General features: G+C 39.3%; 1 protein-coding gene across 3 annotated transcripts in view; it reads right to left on the bottom strand.

The window, feature by feature from the left end:
• Window positions 1-1,752: 1,752 nt before the first annotated feature.
• LOC141435599 (hemicentin-1-like) overlaps window positions 1,753-27,215 on the bottom strand; it is a gene marked incomplete at its 5' end in the record, with an annotated part of 65,399 nt that continues 39,936 nt past the window's right edge. For 2 of the 3 annotated variants that reach the window (XM_074098323.1, XM_074098324.1), the window contains 11 exon segments: window positions 1,755-2,142; window positions 5,788-5,912; window positions 7,914-8,067; window positions 13,727-13,821; window positions 16,167-16,338; window positions 21,277-21,473; window positions 23,490-23,562; window positions 24,614-24,862; window positions 25,071-25,242; window positions 26,092-26,252; window positions 26,940-27,139. In XM_074098323.1, coding sequence (XP_073954424.1) covers window positions 1,946-2,142; window positions 5,788-5,912; window positions 7,914-8,067; window positions 13,727-13,821; window positions 16,167-16,338; window positions 21,277-21,473; window positions 23,490-23,562; window positions 24,614-24,862; window positions 25,071-25,242; window positions 26,092-26,252; window positions 26,940-27,139 — 1,795 coding nt within the window. 3 annotated transcript variants of the gene reach the window in all.

Here is a 27,215-nt window from a genome sequence, read left to right as displayed (position 1 = left end):
ATCGATTTATCATCCCCGGAAACCCCCACATACCTACCTAATTTCATCGAAATCGTTGGAGCCGTTTCCGAGATTATGATTATATGTTATAGATATACAAGATTTGCTCGTTTATATTACATTGTTGTAGAGGCTGAAAAGTAAGCAATAGATGAACGAGTTGGTTTGAAGGCCGACCCGAAGGGGAGGCCTTCGATAGTACGAGTTCATCTATTGCACATTTGGCCGAGACTAAACACGATCACTGCGAGGAAATAAAAAATATTTATCACAAAACAAACAATAACAATCCAATGACTGCGTTGGTCCCGCCGTGTGACACTCTTTGCCGACCCGAATAATTACCGACATGGTAATACGGACCCGATTAGAAATAAAATTAATAGTCCCCTCTCCCGCCGATTTTAGTTTTTCTTTTGTTTTTTTTTTATGGTATAGAGGGCAAACGAGCAAACTGATCGCCTGATGGTAAATGACATACTTATTTTTTTTTAAACGAGTCGATTCTTAGTTGCCAGTAACCCAACCCCACATATTAAAAAAATTAAAACGTCATCCTCGTCATGTCCGACTTGCTGCAATATTGTGGCGTTTTTTCATACTTAAAAAATGTAAGCGTTTTCTGCGTATTTAGAGAAAAAAACACCTCATTAATGTCATGAATAACGCATTCTCATTGTTCAATTTAATTTTGGTCCGATTGTCGTTTCAGCACGCCGGGAATGAATATTCTAAAAATTCGTATCGTACCTACTATGAAATACACATAAGTACCGTAATGTGTTACATTGTTATCGTGTTTGCGAGCTATAAAGTGAGCTGTTAAATGTACATATATCATATAGGCTACTGGACTACTCATATATTCATAATATTCATTTATTGCATCATGTTCATTCGTACAATTATTGTAGATCTTAAAGTAAACATGCCAGTAGGTACATGATACCCTGTCAGGGCACTGCAATTTTCTTACATTCAAAATTTAAATTCTTCGATACATTATTTGAACTGAGTGAATGAAAATCCATTCTTAACAATAATTAGAAAAAGGTACCTACATTAAAGTTACTACTGGACTGTAAAAAAGGTATTAGATGAGATACATAGATATCTTTAAATTAATTTATTTCGTAGATCTCGGAAAAGGCTCTAAAAATGATTGGGGGGTTTTTGGGGAAGAACATTGATCCAGCTTAGTTTTATCTCACGTGTAATAACGTTGGTAATTTCTACATTATAACCTATTTAAAAACAAACACTATTTAACAAAAAAAGAACTCCGAGCATACATAGCTCGGTCGCTCAGGTACTGTTTATTAGTGAGCAATGTGCACAAGTCTGCTTTATGCAATGGCTTAATTAGTGGGATATCAAAACTAGCCGTCACCTGCGACCCCGTTTGCAAGGACATTGTTTATCGCTAAATTATTATTATATCCTTTTGTGGCGTGCGATAAAGAATAGTAATTTGTATTGTATTGTATGTATCTCCATCTAAAAATGTATCTAAATCGACGTAGCGGTTTAGACATAGTTTAGACGTGAAAAGGTAACAAATAGATAAACAACTCGGAAAAGTTACTTTCGCATTATTAATATTAATAAGCACTCGTATAGTAAGGATGTAATTAACAGTCAATCATTAAAAACTCCTATTAAGCTACAGAGCTATGTTTAGGGTTTTGTTTGTCTAAGGGATCGAATCAGAAATGAGAAGATACGTAGAACAACGAGGATCACCGACGTAGCCAAACGAATTAGCTCGTTAAAGTGGCAATAGAGGCCACATTATATGTAGCACTGAGAACAAATGGCCGTTGCGGTCGAAAAGTTCTCGAATGTAGACAGCGGATCGGCAAACATAGCGTAGGACGTCGTCACAGGCGGTATGGACGGATGACCTGGTTAAAGCCGCGGGTTTACGGTGGATGCCGGCCGCTTCCTACCGAAGCAACTGAGGCTGGTATTGATGGTGATAATGGTGATGATAATAACGTTCACCTGTAGCGATATCTAATCCGTTCGTTGTCCAAGTGATTGTAGGTTTTGGGTTCCCTGATGCATAGCATGGTACCCGGAGCATCATATCACCTGAGACAGCCCGGAATTGTTTCATGGTAAACTGTATAAACGGCGATGCTACAAACAAAAAACATAAGTTTATTTTAATGTGAATACGTCTACAACGTGGCTCTACTCTCTGCACAATGACCGAAATCCGAGGAAGAGTTCAGTCTCTAGGCTGTTCTAATTTTAAATTTCTTGATAACATGAACATAAAAAATATGAAACAGGCCAAGTGGGAGTCGGACTCGCGCACGAAGGGTTCCGTGCCATTATCTATACAACATTAGCAAAAAAAACACGTTTGTTGTATGGGAGCCCCCTTATATAAATATTTTATTTTAATTTATTTTTTATTTTTAAAGTAAATATACGACTCAATATTCTATGAATATTTAATTTGAAAGCGTCTACCTGGTGCCGTTATTAATATCGAGCAAAAAAACAGCAAAAAAAAAAAACAACGTTTGTTGTATGGGAGACCTCCTTAATTATTTATTTTATTTTGTTTTTACTATTTGTTGTTTTAGTTAGTAATAAGGTCCCGTTTTTACCTTTTGGATACGTAAACTTAAAATTATATACTTAATTATGTATGTACATTACAGGCTGTTTCGAAGAATTAAATCGTAAATCAGTCATTTCTTCGTTAATACTGTGGCATTTGGTATGAAGTATATATTCATCTTTGTCCAGGTAGTAGAGGGTAGGACGTGACGTTGTACACATTGATGAGAGCCAAAATAACGGATCACTTCTCCATTTTCTCCATACAAAATTATGTGAAAAGTGGCCAGTTCTTTATAAACCTTTGTAAATTAAGCGTTTATAAAAAACGACTTCATAATTTCACTTCCAGTAAGCGGATTAATTAAAAAAAACTGGTAAAGTGCGAGTCGGACTCGTACATAAAGGGTTCCGTAAACAGTTCAGTAAAAGTTTTTCTTAAAATTCTTCTAATATAAGTTTTTTTTTTGCTGCCCACTTTATGCCCCTGGTTACTAAAGTACTCTTCAAGACAAATCAGACGAGTCCAAACTCGATGCAGTCGAGTCGTTTATCACAGAGTTCCTATGGTCACCCGCTAGCTTTATCATCAGATCAACTCCATGTCATAATAATATTGCATTGTCATCGGATTTATACATGCGTGTAAAATTTCAGCTCAATCGGTTGAAGATATCCACTTCAAATTTGAGTTGAAAGATTCCACCCGAGCAAACATAGTTACATTACACTGCAAATAAATATAATGCTTGTAATAAATTTTTAATAAGATTTTTTGTTAGATACAAGCTATTTTTGCTAAATGTACTTTTTGTTGAATGTACTTTGCATTGTCATCTAAACTACATATCTGTACCAAATTTCAAGTCGGTACTATTAACTATTGAGGAGTTCTCTCATGCAGAGACGATCCTGGCAGGACCACCAAGATGTCAATACCAGAATATTGCACTGTCACCAAATTTACATAAGTATGCCAAGTTTCAAGTCGATCGAACATGCAAGTGGGTCCAATTCAGCTTCCAAGATTTGACACAAACAAACAATAAATATAAATAAATAAACAAACAGGGCAAACTAAAGAAATGCTTCTAAAAATATCGCTGAAATGTAAGCACTTCTGCAAGTATTTCGAATAAAAAAAAACAATTTGAATTTTCATCCTCTTTGGTTCTGGCTGATTGTGCCTGAAAACCATTGTCTCGCACCGCGCGTGGCTTAAAAAAACGGCTGTCAGCGCGGTTCATTCACGGGAAATTAGGCGGACTTCGTATATTGTGTAATTAAATAATAAGAAACTAGACTAGTGTGAATACATTTTAAACTGTATTATAAACCTATATAGTGTTAAATACTTAGCATGAATTTTTTAGTGTAAAAAACAATAGGTAAACATAGTGATTAGTGACGGTGCGAATTTGGCGAGCGCTTTATGAAAGTTGGCTTCATTGAGGTTTGTGGTTCATAAATTTTGCACATAAACGCATAAACCACACAATCAGACAGTCACTATATTACATATAATTATCGAAGCTTAAATGAATGATTGGTCTCGCGCGCTCGCTCGACTAGATACCGCCCTAACTAAAAACAAAACGTTCGTGAATGCGGCAACTCAATATTGTAGTGTGCGTAAGAACGGTGTCAGACAATTTGCAAGGATGCTAGTGTGCGTGACGAATTGTGTTGCCAGCTGCTACACTGTTACCCGAATTATTGGGAAAATAAATTATTCTGTGGTCTATTAAGTTACTGGTTACAAAATGTATCTTGGGAAATACTTAGAAATTAAGAAGTAATTAAGAGTGAATATATTAATATGTTTGTGTATAGGTTAGGCGTAAGTTTCTTCTTTAAAAAAATGGTAGGTATGATGTAGGTATATCAATGATCAGGCCTCACTTTTAATTAAAATATATATATATTTAAGGACATTCAATATTTACAAATTATTACTGAAAATTCATGGACTGAGTCACCAACTAAGAAGTTTTGCGTACTTAACACGTTGCACCTATAGTTAAACCTAATAATAATGTACAGGTTAATTAAGACTAAAATAAAAATATTTTTTTACAAAATATACATACATAGGTACATGCATACATACATACTTACATACATACGCTTGAAAAACATAACCCTCCTTCGGGCAGTCGGGTAAAAAGTTAACATTTCAGGAAAATGGGTAGAAATACGAAAAAACAATTTTTTCGTTTCCCGTAATACCTAAGTAAATCAGCTGATCGGGCTTTTGACTGGGAAGACGAAAAACATTTTTAATTTTAAGACACATTCACCCCTTAATTAAATAGTGTCGGGTAACAATTTATACACCTTCAGTGTATAATATCACAAAGATAAACATTAAATAATATAGAACTAGGTTATGTATATATAATTATTACGTTAGATACTTAAATAAAATAAGTTATTAAAATTTATCATCATTTAATGATGATAACAATAACATTCAATTTATTAAAATCTCAACCACGGGGAATTTGATTCTTGTGTACGCGGCAACACAGAATGGCGTTTAGGGTTCATGTTATTTTATTTTGTAATTTCGAAATTATACGATATTTACTGATGGTATGTGATCCCAGTGTCCTTTTTATTTCTTGTAGTATTATTATTAAACAGCTTCACTGCGAAAACTGGCATTTTACTTCGGTTTATGACCAAAATTTAACAAAAATTCGGGACATGCACATTACACACAGTTTGCAACGCGACTGACTCGCCTCGGGCTCAGGTACGCCGATTTCGGCGTACTATTTGTTGCCGCATTTGACAAGTACGCCGGCGGTATCTAGTCGAGCGAGCGCGCGAGACAATCATTCATCTAAGTATCGAAGCTTTTATAAAACATCATCAAAATCGCAAACTTAAAGGTAAATATTCAAACGACATAGCTAGCCGTGGCTAGGCGACAGTCGCCTAGCAACGGCTAAACACGCCTAATAGCAACCAAAAAACGCTGAAAAAAACACGTTTCTTGTATGACGGCCCCCTTTATTTTATTTTTAGTATTTATTATTATAGTGGCCACAGTAATTACATAATATCTGAAAATTTCAAGTGTCTAACTTTTACGGCTAAAGAGATAGAGCCCTGTGACAGACAGACGGACAGACAGACAGAGGCATATAGCAGTCTCAGTAATAGGGTCGGTCCCATATACTATGACTAGCCCATATTATACTATACCAAATACTATGACTTCGTAGGTTATATTTTTGGAGCCTCCTGCGTTCTTTGCTACACACGTGTAGTATCCATCCTGCTCCAGCTGAATTCCTGGCAATGCCAAAATCTCCGGTCTGGCACTTGGACTGAAAACAAATAGGAATTCGTTAAACACCAGCTGGCGGCTGTGGCTTCGCCTCCTTAGGCACTTGCCTTACTTATTAGATTAGAAATGGAATAACATTCAGGATACTTTTTATCTCGAAAAAAGAACAGGAACCTTAAGAGCCCCCGCGTGGCCCCCGCAGACGGCAGACTTCTTTTACCGGCCGATAAAACCAAGATGTATGCAAGTGCGCACACTGGGTATAACGATTCGGTATCGGACATTATACCGGGTGTGGCCTGTAATATGAGCAAATAATTTTTTGGGGTCGTCTATTTTTTTACAATGTATTATAGTAAATCGAGAACCATTTCGAGACAAATACTTTCTAAGTAGTTTCCTGTAGTAATTTATTACATCAACAATAAGCAATGACCTTCATTTGACTTTCAAAAAGATGACGTAGACGGTCCCAAGCTGTACTTTATTCACTATTATTCAGTGAGGATAAGATAAGAATTCGTCACAATTTACGCGCGGATCATACTTCGTAATTCGATTCGGGCCCGCAATGGCCGCAATCTGACGTATCACACTTTATCAGCGGCAGTAACTTTCATCTTTCCTTGTGACAAATATTCTTATTGTTTTACATTGCGAAAAATATTGAGCTCCGAATTAACTCTATAACTCTAGTAAAGTAGCAGTACTCTGTCTGTGTTTATATTGCAACCCTTTCTCAAGTAAATATCTGGACACCGATCGCGTTCTGAACGACGAAGACCTAGCTATGCCTCTCTAAACGAAAACAACTTTGTTTGGCCCCGGACAGCGCGAGCGATTGTTCTCACCTACAACGACTTGAAAACAACTTCAAGATTTTAAACCAGTTTGAGGTGATGGCATTGGTTCCCTACGAGCTTCATGGAGCAGGTACGAGATCGATGGATCAGATTATCATTCTGAAAAGCTCCTCGCTGTCAACGGTCGTCATACGAAATCCTAACCCCAAACATGGGCGGCTTTGTACGGCGAGACACTTCCTGTACTTCTCTACAGTCGTGTCTCTTAAGCGCAGGATAGCTCCCTACGGCACAACCAAGAAACTTACGGCGTGACCTTCTGGGCAGGCGGCTACCTGCTCTCTTTGGTCCTCAAGACTGATGACGCTGCTGGAATCTGCACGCGAGCTATGAGTCCTCCCTACTCTCCGGGCAATAAGCTTCAACTCTAGGGAAGTGCAGGCCAATAAAGCTTTTTGGTCCGGAACCTCACTTAAAATCTTTCTTAGTCAAAACCTTTTTTTTTATTCGACTGGATGGCAAACGAGCAAGTGGGTCTCCTGATGGTAAGAGATCACCACCGCCCATAAACATCTACAACACCAGGGGTATTACAGACGCGTTGCCAACCTAGAGGTCTAAGATGGGATACCTCACGTGCCAGTAATACCTTGAAATGTTACAAATTCTTACTCGTTTTTTGTCAGTTTCAGCCTGTGATTTCTTGCAAATAAACATTATAGATTGTCTATGTGCTTGTTTTCCAAAAAACCCAACTTCATACATTTATAGCGACTTTCACCCTGTAATTGGTTTTTTGGAGTCTTTTTGTATTTTTTATTTCAACTCCAAATTTGTTACTTTTACGGGTATCCCGTGAAACCATATCGAAAATACAAACTGAGACATGGATGTACAGAAAAACCAGCGCTGGGAATTGAACCCAGGTCCTCAGCAATCCGTGCTGCGTGCTATAACCCCTACACCACCGCTGGACAGGAATCTAGACACGAATTTTTCCTATGCATACATATCTCAGGTTGCTTATTTCTACTACGCCTCTTACAACATCTACGGAAGAAAAGGAACGGTGTAATTATAACCCGCACCATTTATTTATTATTAGTACCGGCACTTCTCGAACTACCCGCTCGCACTCGTTTATTACGCATTTTGTTAGCGTGGTAGATAAGCCTCGGGTACTATAATAGTTTTAAGTACCATATTAAAGATCAGAAGAAACATAAAACAGAACTTACCTAAATGTCTTAGGTGCTTTTTTGGGATCCTTGCTATGATAGACCCATGACAGCACTGGCGGGGGAAATCCATCGGCTCGGCAAGGAAGCAGCGCGTCCTGACCTACCATTACTTCCAATGTTCCCCGTATTGGTGGCTCAATATTCACAGGAACTGAAGGAAAACAAACATCTGTTACAATTCTCTGTTCATCATCATCATCATCATCATCAGCCCGAAGACGTCCACTGCTGGACAAAGGCCTCCCCCTTAGAACGCCACAATGAACGACAACTTGCCACTTGCATCCACCGGTTTCCCGCTACTCTCACGATGTCGTCAGTCCACCTGGTGGGAGGCCTGCCAACGCTTCGTCTTCCGGTTCGTGGTCGCCACTCGAGGACTTTTCTCCCCCAACGGTTATCTGTTCTTCGAGCGATGTGGCCTGCCCATTGCCACTTCAATTTGCATATTTTTCCAGCTATGTCAGTGACTTTAGTTCTTCGACGAATTTCCGTATTCCGGATTCTATCGCGCAAAGAAACTCCAAGCATAGCTCTCTCCATAGCTCGTTGCGTGACTTTGAGCCTCTCTAAGAGGCCAACAGTTAAGGACCACGTCTCAGCGCCATAAGTCATCACTGGCAACACACACTGGTCGAAGACTCTAGTCTTCAGGCACTGCGGAATATTGGACGAGAAGACATCACGAAGTTTCCCGAACGCTGCCCATCCGAGTTGGATTCTTCGGGCGACCTCTTTGTCGAAGTTGGACCTACCCAACTGGACAACTTGTCCAAGGTAAACATAGTGGTCAACAACTTCGAGTACATCGTTCCCAACGATAACCGGCACGGGTGTGACATGGACATTTGACATGATTTTAGTCTTGTCCATGTTCATCTTAAGACCCACCTGTTGGGAGACGATACTGAGGTCACTGAGCATAGTATTGAGCCCCTCCAGCGACTCCGCCATTATGACTATATCATCGGCAAAACGAAGATGGGTGATGTACTCGCCGTTGATATTGATGCCGAACCTGTTCCAGTCCAAGAGCTTGAAAACGTCCTCCAACGCATTTGTGAACAGTTTCGGAGAAATAACGTCTCCCTGTCTCACACCTCGCTGCAGTTGGATTGGTTGTGTACTCTCGTCCTGCAACCGGATCGACATAGTGGCGCTGCTGTACAAACTCTTTAACACCTCGATGTATCTATAGTCAATATGGCATCGCTGAAGGGACTGCAGTACAGCCCAGGTCTCGATTGAATCGAAGGCTTTTTCATAGTCCACAAACGCTAAACATAGTGGCCGATTATACTCCTCGGTCTTCTGTATAATCTGGCGGAGCGTGTGAATGTGGTCTATGGTGCTAAAGCCTTTACGGAATCCAGCTTGTTCGGGAGGCTGGAAATCATCAAATCTTCGCTCGAGACGATTCGTAATGACCCTCGAAAACAACTTGTATACATGACTCAGGAGTGAGATGGGTCTATAGTTCTTCAATAAGGTATTGTCGCCTTTTTTGAAGAAGAGCACCACCACACTCCTGTGCCATGCTTCCGGCGTGGTACCCTCGAGTATGACGGAATTAAATAACCTCTGGAGGACTACAAGTACCGGTTTACCACCCGCTCTCAGAAGTTCTGTCGTGATTCCGTCATCCCCCGGAGCCTTGTTGTTTTTAAGTTGTTTGAGAGCCACTCTAATCTCGTACAGGCTGATATCTGGGATGTCTTCAGTGTAATGACGGGTTAGTTTAGCTCTGGTATCTTGAGCTGCACCTACAACGGGCTTCTGTGTCGAGGCATATAACTGTTCGTAAAACCTTTCGAGCTCTCTCAACAACTCCGGTTTCGATGAGATGATACTGCCATCGTCGATCTTCAACTTAGTCATTTGGCTTTTCCCAATAGACGAATTCTTTGCAAACACTTTAGAGCCCTGGTTCCGCTCAATTGCTTCCTTAATACGTGCAGTATTAAAGGCACGCACATCGTGTCGCATGGATTTTGAGATTCGCCTATTAAGTCTGCCATATTCCGACATGTCAGTTGAAGATTGCAGCCTCATCTCGTTCCGAAGTTCCATTAATTTAATGGTTTCATTGGAGAGCTTCTGAGGTCTTTTCCGGCGCGGAGTCTTGAAGAACTGGGACCCCACGGCCTGAACAGTTTCTACCAGCCCGTTGTTGATCTCGTCCGCTGTTTTGCATTCTCTGTTATATTAGGTGTTTTAAAACTATTCTGGAATATCTCCGGTATCGGACGTCTAATAGGTTCAGGTTCGTAATTTCTTATTTATTTCCCTTAATACACTATGTACTATTATTAAATATATTACTGTAACAAGTAAACAAAAGCATGGACCTAATGTCTTGGTCCCAAAGGCGACTCAACCCAAAAAAAAAGATATTACTGCTTGCAAGAACTTAGGTTTTCATTTATCTTCTGTTTTGTTCATAATTAGATTTTTTAATTTCAAGGTTTTTGTCCAGTGTACATTTTGCTGACTGTACTTTTACTATCATTCAATCTACACTTGAAGATGAGCTTAACACACTTTGCTGCTGTATTCGATTTCCAATCAATCATCATTGACTCGAAAAATTTACATTTATTTAATCAGTTCGCTTTTTGCTGCCCTACCGGGGCGGGGGCTTGGTGATCTGTCGTACCTACAGGTCTTCGCAAGGTCTTCCTAGTACGGACACCGAGCTCTCACACCGGCCGGTTTAAATTCAATAGACTGACAAATATTGTAATCGAGTATAAGCCTGTGTGAGAGTATATAAATAAAGTTTTTTTTTATATTATTTACTAGCTGTGCTCGCGGACGAAGTCAGTAATTTATAAGACTTATCTAATAAATTAATTTGATTGCTTAAAAACGATATCTCTTGTCCGGGTGAGCGGTTAGTTCCGATGGAGTGCCGAAAAGTATCTCGATGAGGGCTACGGCATAGATGTCGCTAGTGTCGCTGCTTAAGTGGCTAAATAAGAAATAACACAAGCTGAGATATGAGGTGCATAGGAGAAATTCGTGTCTGTATCGTTGTCCAGCGGTGGTGTAGCGGTATAGCACACGGCACGGAATGCCGAGGACCTGGGTTCGATTCCCAGCGCTGGTCTTATTTTTCTGGTTTTTCTGTGCATCTATATTTCAGTTTGTATTTTCGATATTGTTTTGAGTTGTCAGTGTGGTCAAACAAAACGTGGCCGAAGAAGCAGTTCAAGTTATTCCAAAAGGGACAGCGCTGGTTGGTGTGGATGGAGACCGGTGCGCGTATATTTTGTAATGAATGCTACTTCTGAACCTCTTGATATGTGATTTCAATAAGAGAGTCGTGGCTATGGTGGCACTCCGGTCCTTTACGGTGCCTGAATAAAGCACCGTCTGAACATAAAATCGGAGTACCGATGCTAGTCTCATCTACTTCATGGATATGTACTGTGTTTTCCCTGTATTTGCCGACAATCTATTTCAAGAGGACCAAGAGAACCAGGCGCGCGGCGCCCTTAACACCCTCCAACCTATAAGCTGGACTCTATTGGGTATGCTTCACCAGTAATGTGAGGTTAACTCACGTTGGTTCTGCATTTCATCATCATCTCATCATCAGCCGGAAAACGTCCACTGCTGAACAAATGCCTCCCTTAGAACACCACAATGAATGACAACTCGCCACTTAGAGCCACCTAGTGGGAGGCCGGCCAACGTTAAACTAACAGTGTTCATTGAAATTCTTTAAATTGACGTATCTTTTTTATCGAAAATACAAACTGAGACATGGATGCACAGAAAAACCAGAAAAAGAGACCAGCGCTGGGAATCGAACCCAGGTGCTCAGCAATCCGTGCTGCGTGCTATAACCCCTACACCACCGCTGGACAGGAATCTAGACACGATTTTTTCCTATGCATACATATCTCAGGTTGCTTATTTCTACTACGCTACTTATGCAGCAGCACTAGCGACATCTATGTTCCGCTCTCATCGAGAGACGTCACACTCTTTCGGAACCAACCGCTCACCCAGACAAGAGATGTCGCTACTAAGCAATCAACTTATGATTGGTTTTTTGGCAAAAAAAACAAAAAAAATATATATGAAAAACTATTCATCTATTTAAACTATAAAAAAGTGGTAGTTTTGCTAATAATTGGTTAGGGCTGTGACGTCATGCGCCGAGGCTGGTGAGGCCATTGAAGCGGCAGACGCTCGAGACGCCCGTGAGGTCAAAGAAGACAGTGAAGCCATTGACGACGTTGAGGCTGAAAGGGCTGAAATAATATAAATAGGAGTGGAATCGTAGGCCCGGAGCATTCAGTACTCTATGCTCGACCACGTTGCATAATGCCCCCATCTATCATCTATATACGTACGATTATCCATCTGCCAAACAGTTTTCTTTGAAATTACGAGGTTTTTTTTCTTTTAGTGATTAAAGGTATTTAAAGGATACTAAAAATATGTTGGTTTCCTGAGAACGACAACGCAATGGTTCATTGCAGTTATTTAGCAAGCTTTTAAATCACTATAAAAACTTATGTACTAACAGGTTACTGATAGCCCGTATAACAAAAAAATAACGTTATAAAAGTCCATAGTATGCTGTTACAAATTCACTCTTAACAGATTCAGCACAATAAAAATAATTATTTCTCACTCATTATCTGTAAAATGTATTTTCTTCCATTGCTTAATACTTAATGCATATTATTAAAAGCTAATGTGTAAGTCATAGTTCATAAAAAATTAGCTTTCATTTCATATATCAATATATTTAGTACTCTAACTGGTTGCAAAGATATTCAACAAAAACAGTAAATCATTTTTCCTGTAAAATTTACTTTTTGCGATTACCGACTTATTGCCTGGGGGCGTCGATATTTACCATTGTAAAAATTTTTTGCAAATACTTTCAATGTACAGTACTGACAGATATTGACAGTTTTTTATATTCTGATATCAGGATAGGCAGGAAGTCTCCGTGTACCTACTTAACTAACTCACATGACCATGTCAAACTTAAGATGAACCCTATTTATTATGTTACCATATTGTTGTCAAATCATCTTACGTTGGAAAATAATTTCTACGAACTATCCATTTATCGAATTTTATATTCCTGAAGTCATTTTGCAGGCTATAATTAGTCAATACTTTAATAGATAACCGAAGTTTTCGCGAAATCAACAACGATTCTTCGAAAACTGTTCGACATTTTTTTTTATTGACATCTTTTTTATTTGTGAACCGATTCGAATGAAACAAACACTACATGTTAATTCAAATCAAGGGCAACACATCAGTGGAATACGAATCCTTCTAAGTTGAGTGGTTTCTGAGATTAGCGTGTGCAAACGCACAAGCAAACAGACTGTTCGCGCACTATAACCTTTTTAGGCCATACACAGTGCAGGGGTGCTCTCTGGCACAGGACTTGTCACTCTTGTCGTTAACATAAGTTTTTCATCCGCTCACGTCTTGTATTCGTTATAAACCGCATCGCCAAAATAAGAAGATTTCGTCGACTCCGCATCACAAGACCCCCGCATCACATCGTCGGCCGGAACCCTAATCAGGTGAGTGCTTCTGCACTGTTGGAAATTTCATTTGGCATAGCGCGCTCTCGGTCTTCCACCACCCATTAAAATTGGCTATTTACACGCCATACCACAGACAATAATTCTAAAAATCATCGTTTTGGGTTCTGTTGCGCTAATATAGGGCCCTAGTAAAAGTTGTCCCCAAATATTTCTAATGTACAGACACCGACTTTCTACAGATTTATTTTATGTATAGAAAAGATGTAGATTATTACTTACTAATAACATCGACTTTCGTGTTAATGCGGACGACTCCGTGGTCATTACTGGCTTCACACTCATAGTTTCCGTTACTATTTAAGGTGGCCTTGAATCTGTGAAACAATACAGAATGTTGATTGTACAAGTACCTTTAATCATTTACGGTAGTACTATTAGTTATTCTGTGGTTGAACGTTGTTTTACATACGACATTATAATAGAGTACAATAAGCAGAACAATTAAGGCTGTCCCAGAAGTAAAGAGACAAATTTCAAATTTTGAACTGGTTGAAAAGATTTTTATTTTTTTAAGAAAAATGACTGTCATGGCCGCCGTAGTCATTATATCTGACATCGAATTATAAAGCGTTTTGAAGAAACGCATGGACATATTTATAAAAACATTCCCGGAAGAAAACGTACTGTTTCGTCGCCTAAGAATATAAATGAACGACCGTAATGAAAACACACGACCTACAGCTTAAAGCGTTTGCGAAATTATCTGTTCCTAAATATATTAAAGACCAGGAAGTGCGAGCTAAAAGAGGATGCCGAAAAGTGTATGAAAAAACACTGCAAAAAGTCCTCATAATAGATGACGAGACCTACGTGCCCGTGGACCCAATGGATGTTCCTGGGAAGCAATACTACCACGCGAACAATCGGGACGCTGTAGAATATTCACAAAAAATCATACCAAAGGCCAAATTTTTCAATAAATACCTGGTTTGGCAAGCCATAGACCAAAGTGGTAATACGTCTGAACCATATATTTGCACAGGCTCTATGAACGCACGCATTTACCTGAGAGAATGTATAATAAAGCGATTGATTCCCTTCATTGATAAATATTACCATAGGGAAGAAATTATATTCTGGCCGGATATGGCGTCATGCCACTACGCCACGGAAGTCACCCAACATGTAGAGGCTGCGGGGATAGATTTTATACTAAAACATAATAACGCCCCAAATGTTCCCCAAGCTCGTGGAATTGTAACTTTTTGGTCTTTATGCAAACGAGAATATAAAAAACAAATGGAAAAATCCAAATCATTGGCTGCATTTAAAAATCGATGGACTAGATTGGTTAAAATTGTGGCAACTAGGTCAAGAAAAGCTGTGATGAGGCGAGCCGCAATAAACCTTAGAAAAATTGGCTATAAAGGCATTGCACTAGCAAATTTAATATAAAATAACCAATATGATTATATTCTTGACTGGACCTTATGTAAATACTAGCACTTAATTATATTTTTTCATTAAATATTTTCATTTCAATTTTGTCTCTTTACTTATGGGACAGCCCAGTACTTTGAAGATTTAAATAATTATTTTTTGCTTTTTACAAAAAGTTACAGTTTGATAAGTTTGTTAAAAAAACGAGATTTTCAAATTCATTGAGATATTTTTTTAATAAATATGTTTCATTCAAGTAAATAATCGTTTAAACAATAATAGGTACCTATTCGAAGTAAAAATACAAGGACCAAATATTATTTGAAACGAATTCTGCGAAATGAAATTCTATGATATTTCTGTCTGCGAAAGAAAGGAACACCCATTTAAGAGATGTCTCTTCTTTCTAATTTCAATACAAACGTAGTCCCGGTCTCATTAGAAAACTAGCCTACAGAAGTAAGTAGATGACATTTTGTGAGTATAGACTATACGTAATTATCTATGCCTGTGGTTTTTTAGATTTTCAAATATAAATGTGTAATATCAGAATTACAGGAGCTAAAAAGTCTTCAAAAAAGCGGCCAACTTTGCAAGAGAATTAAAGACTTATAATTTATTGAATCAGACGTTACTTTGCGGAGGTTCTATGAGTTCCTATGAGTCCTATCAATGAACTAAAAGAATTTCTTTGCTCACCTGCGACCTTATGATAGCCAAATTTATGCAAGATATGCGTGTTCATGCAGTTTCTCCACCTCCACATTGTAAGAACACATACAAATCACACAAACTAATCTATCACCACCACCACAATACACTGACGCGTTTGTGGTTATGTTGCTCTGAAGATGATCTTGTTGAGTTTGAAACGCGTCAGTGTGTTGTGGTGGTGGTGAAAGATGAGTTTGTGTGATTTGTGTGTGTTCTTACATTACAGTATGGAGGTGGAGGAACTGCATGAACATTGAACACGCATATCTTGCATAAACTTAGCTACCTATCATAAAGGTCGCGGTCGCGGGTGAGCAAAGAAATTCTTTTAGTTCATTTTAGTTCAACGAGCGATAAAGACAGCAATATCCCAAAAATACCTAACGCTGCCGCACCGCCGTCAGGGAAACTTTACCCAATTGAGATACAGACGAAGGTACACGACCAATTGCGTGTGAACAGTAAAAATTGCGTTGAGCATAAGTACCGGGTCACTTTCCAAGCTGAATGATCCTTTAATTTTAATCGACAGTGTATTATCAAACTTCCGAAAAAATTGACACACCTGATACTGCCGTCCCTGAAGATCTTATGGGTCATACCCAATAGTTTGTTGCCGTTGAGTTTCCAAACAACATCGGGAGTGGGAGATCCATCAACAGGGCACGTCAACGTCACCATTTCTCCTTCATTCTTGACAATGCGAGGACTGGTGGTCTTCGTGAGTTCCGGTGGATCTGAAAATGTATACTTATATGAGTACATGGTATGTTTGAACATGAAACTACCGTGAGACTCGCTCATAGTGACATAAACCGGGATAACTCACAACTAAAATCGAGCTTAGCTCGACATGTTTCGGACTAATTTGCAGCCCTTCCTTAAGGAGCACACGCCACGACGGCTGCTGCAAAATGCACACTGCGGGCAACGACTCTGCTTCGCGCCACTATTCGATGAAACTACTACTGGCACACAACTACCCACGTTTTCTTTTTATTATTATTTTTTCAAATGTACACACACACACAGCACTAACAATATCATTTTGTAAAGACACGTTTACACCAACTGTTGACCGTAATTTAAGACGTGAGCGTGAGTTATCCGGATTTATTTTACTATTATACATGGCATCTTAAAATTACCTACCTGACCCAGAATATTTTAGCAGATCATAGGGTTAGTGGGACTAAAAACTTCTGTAAAGATTTTTCATCAGAATTTTTTATTCTAAATTTAGCCACGCCATTAAAGCCGTACACTGGATATTAAGTGAGTGTAATTAGCACTTTAATCAATCTATGGAGACATACTTTGTTATATGCACGCATAGCAACGTGCCTACATATGTATAGGAACAAATGCGCCGCCCACTCCCAGCACGTGTGTCGACGCAGCACAACGTGACATCGCTGTCGCCGTTTCCACAAATGTGAAATATTAGAATCACTTTTGCATCTAGCATCGAGCATTAGGCACCACTTAGATTTAATCAATATTTTAATTATAATTGTAAAATTCCGTAATTAAAGGAATTAAGATTCATCTCTGGTTTCCTTCGCATCTTCCGACTCCCAGCCTATATATTTACTTTGTCAACAAATTTTTTTTTGTTAAAAAATTATGATTTTTTTACAGGTGTCTACATTAAAACTGACCCAAATACTTGCTCAAATATGCTAGATTAATTTTAAGATATCTAGAATTTTAGAACGAATAGTTTAAAGTAAGGTAAATAAGTAATACTAAAGAAGAAGTACTTATTAAGAAATATCTAGCTAGAAACGATTAAAATGAATGGAAAAATTTTAGCATATAATTTGCACTTTGTCGAAAATATTGGACCAAAGAAAGAAACTGATTTGAAAGAAAATTAGATGTCTTATAATAAATATGTTCTTTAACGAAATCAATAGTACATTGTTGTAGAGGTTGGAAAGTAAGCAACAGATAAACGAGTTAGTGCGAAGGCCGACCCAAAGGGGAGGCCTTCGATAATACGAGTTCAATCTATTGCACTTTTGACCGAGACTAAACATTGTGCTTTTTACGACCACTGCCAGGAAATAAAAAAAAAACATTTTTCATCACACGTGCTCGTAAACAGTGTCAAAACATGAAGGCTACCTTGATTGCAACCCCCTAAATAAAACCCTCGACCTTAATGTGCTTGTCATGAAACCCGTGGTCGGTAAATGAGTCACTGCACGTACAAATTTGCTTTTCATGAAGCCCAAGGTCGGTAAATGAGTCAGTGCCGGAACTGAAGCGCGCGCGCGCGCTGCTGCGCATGGTGCAGCAGCAGGACCACAAGCACACGCGGCTCAGGCACATGCTGAGGGAGGGGGAGGGCGACGCTGCCAAGAGCGCAGCCTAAGGTATCGCCAATATTTGGAACAATTATATTTTTTCTTTTACAAATATAAAATTATACTCGCAAATGTGATGAAAAACATTGTATGTCGCACGGGCGGTACTAGAATTACAAACATCGACTCATTAAAGCCCTCAGTCTTCGACTTCCGGCTTCTAATAGACTCTCGTTCGTAATTCCTTATTTACCGCCCTTAAGACACAATGTACTATTAAAATATCATTGGATATTACAAAAACAAAACAAACAATAAAAATCCAAAGAGTGCGTTCTCCCGCGGTCTTTAGTTTTTCTTTTGTGACATAGGTTAGGTATTCTAGACACGCGGTTTACAGTTTATATGACTCATTACGAAATGGACACATAAAATTTATATGGAAAATTGAGGACTTTTTTTCTTCGTCAAAATCAATAATAGTACTCGTGATTTGAGTAAGGAGAACCCAGGATTACCCAATTCTGAAAAAAGTAAAAATTCCCATTTATCAAGTCGGAAATGTTAGGACGGTATTTATTAATACAATAAACTTACATCAAAATATCCTTTAATCTATCTTTCAATAAACCTCTCAAAACAACTAAGTCTCCTCTTGCCCTTCTTCTGACTTCGATCTTCAGTGAAGACATTTTGTGGCTGCTCAGAAACAAGATCTTCGTCCTCATTCTCTACGGGATTTCTTTTTGGCTTGCTTCTCGTTCGAATTTCGTGTTGACTTTCAACACCTGTTCGAACCTGCCCTTTGGCTTCTTAACTACAGGAGGACTTATGACGCACTCAGACTCATTAATGTTGGGTCAAAGCTTGGTAAGAACGGCATCCCTATATGATTTGCCAGCTCTCGTCTTTCCAGCAGAGGTAATAGATAATTCGTCCTGTGAAGGTTGAGTCAATCTTGATGGGTGTAACAAGCTCTTTTTTATTTTCTTGCAAATATAACTATAATCTTTTTTTATAAACACGAACTTTAGATGCCAAAATTCCTTTTATCTTCTTTTCTCTTAAAAAGATTTTTGCAATTAATAAATTTAAAATCAGCTGTCTTACAATGAGCCTGTGCTCCTCCACACTTCGGGCATACGATACTTGGTGAACAAAACCTGATTAGATGTCCAAACTTCCAACATTTCGAGCATTGTGTAACCGGAGAGATATATGGGTCTACAGTACCGGTCAAAAGTTTAAGTTCACTCTGTAATTTCGGTTAAATGAAGCTATAACACAATGTATTAATAAAAGTATTTAATAATCTTCTAATACATACAAAAACAAAGCTAATCCTCTAATTTAAAACCACAATTAAATAAAAAAATATCAGTTTTTGCCAACTTTAGACTCTTCGAAATATCCGCCTTTTGCTTTCAACGCTGCCGCATACACTTTCGGCATTCGCGTAATTAATTTTTGCAGTGTTGATGCCGAAATTGTATTCCAACAAATGTGCAGGTATTCCCAAAGCTGTTCTTTATTAGTTGGTCGCATTTTTCTCACACTCCTGTCCTATTCATCCCATAACAACTCAATCGGATTGAGGTCGGGCGATTGAGGAGGCCAATCCATCACAAAGACGTCTTCTCTGGTGGCGAGCGCACAACCGACACGACATCTCTTCGAACCATCGGCGAAAACCCCAGCATACTCACGTCGTCCAACGATAGCTACTTGGTTCACTGCCCACACTCTGAAGATACCCTACTGACTCGTTCACCCGGGTCTAAGACCCGAATCTTGTTTCGCTCATACTTTACTCGAAACTCTCCGCGAACATATATATTTTTTGTTTTTTTCCCGTTCCAATAGATCATTTATTCACAACATAAGATACAACAATATGATAGGAAACAAAATAATTGAAAACTACATAAATATACTAACTATAAAAACTATAAAAAGAAAACACCATCTAAGAGGCTCTCCTGCGGCATAGATCCCATCACACTGGTGGCATTACCTCTCTGTACAGTCAGAGAAATTCGCTGGGAGAGGTAAGCGCCAATTTTGGGGTCTCCTGAGGTCTCTATCAGTCGGGACGACAAGGCCCCCATGAAGGCCCTCATGTCAGCCAACCAGGGACCCATTGTCTCCACTGCGAGCGCCGCAAACTCATAGTCCTTTAAAAGAGAAGAGTATTTGGGGCGCTTGAGAACTTGGGCCTGGTCAGCTGTAGCTGCGTGGGACTGCGCAAAAGTGTTGACACACGTTGCGTCCCACACCAGAGCCCTACCCAGCTTCCATGGCACCAGAGTAGCCCCGTAGGGGCGCTTGCCATCGTCTCTGGCCATGCCCACGGGTTCATGGATTGCGGGCACAGAGACGGTGGCAAGCGAGCGGCGGACCGGGTCATTGATGGTGCCATGGCGGAATAAGCGACCAGCGCTTTTGGAGCATGAGAGGCCGTGACGTCCCAGCTGATCTATGTCCTTACCACAGGTTCGAGTGTGGGAGATACATATTCTGCAACCAAGCCTTAAGGATATTGCTATCCTCAATTAAGGTGCTTGGACCCAGAACCGTACCTAACTGACGGGAAGGGAGGGCGTTGAGCCAATGGCCTGACTCCGGACCTGATACTATGGCTATTTTCCAACAGAGAAGCATGGGTTGATTTTAGCCGAGGGGAGTCCCAATCTTAACTGGGATGTTTGCTCCAGGACATGAAACACACCAAGCTTCTCTGGCCTCCTTCAGGCACGCTAACTCATAGTCGAGTAACTGTGAAACGTTTAAAACGGAACTGACGAGAGGCCTTTGACAGCCAAACGTCAATCCTCGTGGTATGGATTGATTCTTAAATATTTCGATAATGGGGTTGCTGGCAGCTGCTGAATTAATAGTATTACATGCTTGAGTTTGGGAACCTTTAAAAAGACAAAACTTGTGCCGCTGAGTATATTATATTACCACTAAAACTATCTCTCTCCATCATCATCATCATCAGCCTACAGCAGTCCACTGCTGGACATATGCCTCTTCCATGGCGCGCCACAACACTCTGTCTTCAGCCCCTCGCATCCATCCGCCGCCAGCGATCCTCTTAAGGTCATCCGTCCACCGTGCCTCAGGACGCCCTACACTACGTTTCCCCGTCCGTGGTCTCCATTCGAGGACTCGTCTGCTCCACCGTTCATCGGTCCTGCGACAGACGTGGCCAGCCGTTGGGCTGGCACGTCTGTGGCGTTGGCCACTTCAACGAACTAATTCTCTGAGCAACTATCTCTCTAATCTCCGACAAATCTACGAAATAAAAGATCTACGACATCTGGACCTGACTTTTTTTTGTAGCATAAGGTTAGGACTTACATAGTATAACCAACTCAATATCGTGAGAGTCTGTTCCAACAACGTTTTCCGCTATACACCTGTAAATTGCCTTGTCGTCTGCACTCAAGTAATCCATATGTATGGTATCCGACGTGTACTGTAGATCACTAAATGATGACGAGTATTGGTCGTTATATAGCCAAGTAATCGTCGGTTTTGGTTTGCCTTTGATCACGCTGAAAAATAAAGGTTATATAGATGATGTGATTTTCTTGACCACTTAAAAAAAGGCACCTAGATTAATAATAGATTTAACAATTCATTTATTTTTTACTTTTCTAGAAACATAAAAGTATACCTGATTGTGCAGTTGGTATATTAGTATATAGTAAAAGTAGTAGGTACTGCAGATGTAATAAAACTAAATGTAACTGAAACATACAGGGTGTCCCTGAAACCGACGTTATACCATCAACAGCTGCTGCTAAGTAATTACCTCTCAGAATATGAGGTTTTAGGTTTAGTAAAAATGGCTTAGTTTTTGAGATATCGTCATTTTTGTGAAAATCGAAAAAAATCTCCCTCAGCTTAATTTTTTTAGTGCCACAAAGACTACAAAACCCGGGCTCGCACCTCTAAGTTTTTCGAAATTCATGAACGGAATTACATTTGAAATTTACCACGAGCTTTGCTGTGAAGGAAAACATCGTGAGGAAACCTGCACAAACCTGCAAAGCAATTCAATGGTGCGTGTGAAGTTCCGAATCGGCACTGGGCCCACGTAGGAACTATGGCCCAAGCCCTCTTGTTCTGAGAGGAGGTCTGTGCCCAGCAGTGGGACGTATATAGGCTGGGATGGAGGGCTTTTACACGGTAGGTACAATTATTTTATGCTGAATCCTGTTTATTTGAAAAATGACTTAAACACTATTTGTTAATTTATTTATAAGCCTTAAGTTTGGCCCTTCGCGATAAAAAAAATTACTACTTACACTTAAGTGGCTAATAAATAAAAATACGCTCATCTAATATAGATTTTAAAATGGTATATCACTTACTAGTTTTTCTAATAATTTAAAAGTTATTGCTGTTTAACTGCAAAAGGACCTCATAATTTCTGCAATGCAATGTACTGAAAAAATTTTCACCACGACAACGAATTCCATTTTTAAATTTGAATCGATGTAAACGGAATTCGATTTTTGAAACTGGTTTCTTTTTTTAATTGAATCTGTGTAAATTTCAAATACTTTCCGCAACTTTTTAAATTCCATAATAATCATAATCATAATAATCTTAGTCATTGAATGAACTGGCCGCGCGGCCGCATAGTATTCGTTTGGGATATTGCTCTTTCGTCGACGACGACGACGTCCGTAATTTATATCGATATAGCTGTAGGCTTTTCAAGATTTGGGCGGTTGAATTTTGGGTTTCGTTGTCCTCATATTATACGAAAAGTATAGCACAGAAATCAATGATATTTTACAATCAAGATATTCATTATATTTTTTATGGCTGTAGTTTTTGAAAAGTTGACAACTTTTTTTTTGCCGACTTTTGAGCTCCTGTAATTCTGATATTACACATTTATATGAAAATCACCACAGGCATAGATAATTACGTCATCTACTTCTGTGGCCTAGTTTTTAAATGAGATCGGGACTACGTTTGTATGGAGGTACCTAAAAAGGTAAATAATGGATTTGAGGAGCGGCGACACCGCTGCTTAAAATACGTGAACTGTGACTTTACTGCAAGCTCTTCGCCAAAAGGCGTGACGTTTATGGCACGTCACAGCGATTCCGCACCGTTTATGTATTTTAAGCAGCGGTGTGGAGAGCATGCAATAAAAACCATGCACACGACGCATCACTGCGATTCCGTACTGCCACTGTTTTTTAAGCAGCGGTTACTTCTTAGGAATATTTAACAGTTATAAGATTTCATTAATTCTTACATTTGTATCTGTGGCGCCAAAAAAATGAAGCTGAGGGAGATTCTTTTCCGATTTTCTCAAAAATGACGATATCTCAAAAACTAACCCATTTTTACTAAACCTAAAACCTCATATTCTGAGAGGTAATTAGCTGCCCTATCAGCTGTTGGCGGTATATCGTCGGTTTCCGAATGAATGAATGAATTTTAAAGTTAGCAAGCTGCTCAAGCTTAGCATTTGCATTTAAAAAAATATTGTACCTATTGATATTGAAATTTAAAAGATTGTAATGGAGTAATAATTAGTTACTTACTCGCAGTGAATATCCACATTTGCGTCTTTCATGGCAGTAACATAGTATGTGGTTTTGTTTATCTCTGGTGGTTCTGGAGAAATAAAAATGAAGATTGTTTTTTTGGAATCTTTTTGTATTTTTTATTTCAATTCCAAATTTTTACTTTTACGGTCATCCCGTAAAACCTAAATTGAAAATACAAACTGAAATATAGATGCACAGAAAAACCAGAAAAATAAGACCATCACTGGGAATCGAACCCAGGTCCTCCAAAAAAACCAATCTTAATTTGATTGTTTAGTAACGATATCTCTTGTCCGGGTGAGCGGTTAGTTCCAATGGAGTGCCGAAAAAGTTTCTCGATGAGGGCTACGGCATAGATGTCGCTACTCGCTAGCGTCACTGCTTAAGTGGCTAAATAAGAAACAAACAAGCTGAGATATGAGGTGCATAGGGGAAATTCGTGTCGGTACCGTTGACCATCAGTGGTGTAGCGGTATAGCACGCGGTACGGAATACCGAGGACCTGGGTTCGATTCCCAGTGATGGTCTTATTTTTCTGGTTTTTCTGTGCATCTATATTTCAGTTTGTACTTTGAAATAAAAATGATCTAATAAGATGAAAGCTCATAGTTGGAGCCTCAGGCTAAAAAAAATTAAGTCATTTTGGAAACCGATGAATGTTAGTACAGTAAACAGCACCAACATATGACACAGCAAAGCGTGCATAAATATCTGGTACGACTCTATTTCTAGGGCCGGTAGGACATGTCAGATATTTTTCCACGCTACGCTGTGGCAGATATTAATGCTGGTTACTGTACAAGTACGTACGTTTAAACGAGCAATCCTTATATAATTACTAGACTTCATCCGCAGCTTCGCATGTGTTAACCATTTGGCCTGCCTAGCAATTAAATTGAAATTCCGACATTTCGCAAAAAAAACTTATCCCGTGGGAATATTAGGCTAGAACTTAGCCTAAGTGTCATTCCAGATGCCCAGCTATCTACCTACATGCCAAATTACTAGTACGATTTATTTCGGTGATTTCGATAGCGAATCCAGGGGAAATTCATTAATTATGTACAGACAATTTTAGCAATTTTTGACACGAATCACCGGTGCAAATAGGCACTTACCAACTCCACCAATGGATACTTTAAAGACGGCGAATTCTCTTTTTAATGTGTTCGTAGCTTGACAAATGTATTTGTCCGCTATATATGGTGCCATGGAACGAATATAAAGAGTTGAATTATCAGCCGATAATTCTATATTCCCGTCAGTAGTTAGATGCTTGTAATTTTTAAACCATGTTATAGATGCCGGAGGGAAAGCATCTACTTTACAGTGTATTTGACCTTTTTTGGCATATTCGATGGTAATATCTGGAACAGATGCAAAATTTACCACATTATTTGTTAAATGGTTTTGATGTTAAACGTTACGTATTAAACAAATGCTTTTGCTTTATGCTTATAACGTGCAAGCCTTGAACTTAAGTCATCAAGAATAGTTATGTACTGATATTACAAATTACAACTGCACCATATGGGTAATTGATAATTTAATACATTAATGGTAATCAAACATTACCTTTAGGTAATTCCAGAACATTAAAGTAAGTCTTTTTTTTCGTCTTGACTACGATACTTTTAGTACCGATCCCTAGTTTATTGATGGCTTTGCAAGTATATGTTGCATTCTTATTAACTTTATTTATGTCTAGAACACTGACAAATTTGGATGGTAATTCAATTGTTGAATCCTAAAACAGAATAGTTATTTGTTATGTCAGGGCACAAGTCGTCTTTTACAGCAGTCTTTATAGAATCTGTGGGCGCTTCCCCCCAGGTTCCCAGAGTGTCTACCCCGAACGGTGCAAACACGTGTCCATTATTCAATTGTGCGTATTTGCGCCGCTTGAGGAGTTCGGCCGAATTGGCAGCAGAGCCAGCCTTTGCTGCAGTGCCTCAAAGGTGGGACGGCGCTAGACTACCTGAGCACGTCGCGTCCCAAACCAACGGCCGTCCCGTCTTCCATGGCACCAGCGACATGTCGTCAGATCTCTTGCCATCATCTCGTGCAAGGCTGGTCAGCTCTAGAATAGCTGGCGCTTCTGCACTGGCTAGAGCTCGACGGATGACGTCGTTAAGGCTAGCATGTCGGGGCGCGCCCTGCACTTCTGCTGCAGGACGATCCGTGATGACTCAGCCGGTCGACTGGATCACCGCAGTGACAGCGATGTGGGGCAACACAGGTCACTCCCAGGCGAAGGGCAACGGAGAGGTGGAATGTTGTGTAGTCCAGAAGCGTTCATGTTGGTGATGAAGGCAGAGCTAGGAGCCACTGCCCGGATTTCCACTAAGCAACAGCGAGGAGCCGAGACTGTGTGAGTGAGGAAAGGCTGGTTGCCGTTTCGTACAGATTATCCCGTACCAGCCTACAGAGCGGCTCATCCCATAGCCGTTGAGAAGATAGATTTCCGGGCAAGGCAATTTAGTTGTTTTAGAATTTTAATTTCACTAAAATTTTGTACATTCAAGTATTAAATGGTTAGATTAAAATATTCAAAATCATTCCGGGTTAATTTTACAACATTTTTTGGTAACTTTACCGTTTGAGCTGTTTTCCCAGTAAGATCATCGAATTCCCAAATGATATCTGGCTCAGGATAACCACTAACTTTGCACTTCAATTGCAATGGCTCGTCATATTCAGCATCCATTTCATATGGTCCATCTATGGTTACTTGGGGGGCCATTTCAGGTATCAGTGCTAAACCAATCATATAATAATTTATATTCATTGTACAATAACGACAAATTGACGAGCAAAGTAAAGTTAATAGATATAATTCGTAGAAATAGTACTTAGGTTAAGTACTTTTGCTTATTAGTATTGTATTATTGCTGTAATCATCGTAGCATTGACAGCTAAATTAAGCAGAGCGTTGGTTAGGTACGAGTTATTTAAAGTCTTAAAGTGACAGAAATATTTCCATTCCTATAACCTTTACCCATGATTTGCAGTTAAATTGGAATTTTGATATTTAATTAAATTCCAGAGAAATTCTTGAATATATATTTCGAGGATCTCTACAACGATTTCAATGAAATTTGGTATGTAAGAGATTTCGGGGATGACAAATCGATCTAGCTTGGTCTTATCTCTGGGAAAACGCTTATTAACGAGTTTTAGCCCGAGCAAAGCTCGGTCGCCCAGGTACTTTACTTTATGTAAAGTAAAGATCACTTACAAATTTAAATGTCTGGCTAAGCAATAAATGCGTTTTAAACTCGACGCGTGCTTAAATATTCAGACATATTTGGTACACAACATTAACATCCACCTTTTTCCATTCAATAATAAGTAATTTGTTCAGTCTACCTATGATCATGATCTACATCCTGTACAAAATATGTTTAATGGCAAGAAATCGTACTTAGTCGTAACTAAACTTACCTTCCACTATAACTTGCACGTCTTTCTCCGTTTGCCCTGCAGTATTCTGGGCAACACATTTATAGTGTCCTGCTTTGGACAGTTGAATGTGATCTAGATGTAAAACATCTGCATTTGAGTCTGGGATTGCTGTGTATTCAGTTGATTTAGTATCCTTATACCACCAAGTTATGGTAGGCTTGGGGAAACCCTTAGAGAGCCTGGAAGTAAATTATTCATGTGGTGATTTTGTCAGACGCCAATAAACCAAAAATAAGATTTTAATGATAAACATTT

Source organism: Choristoneura fumiferana, chromosome 15, assembly GCF_025370935.1.
Source record: "Choristoneura fumiferana chromosome 15, NRCan_CFum_1, whole genome shotgun sequence".
Classification (NCBI taxonomy): domain Eukaryota; kingdom Metazoa; phylum Arthropoda; class Insecta; order Lepidoptera; family Tortricidae; genus Choristoneura; species Choristoneura fumiferana.
This window is presented reverse-complemented; position numbering and strand designations above follow the sequence as displayed.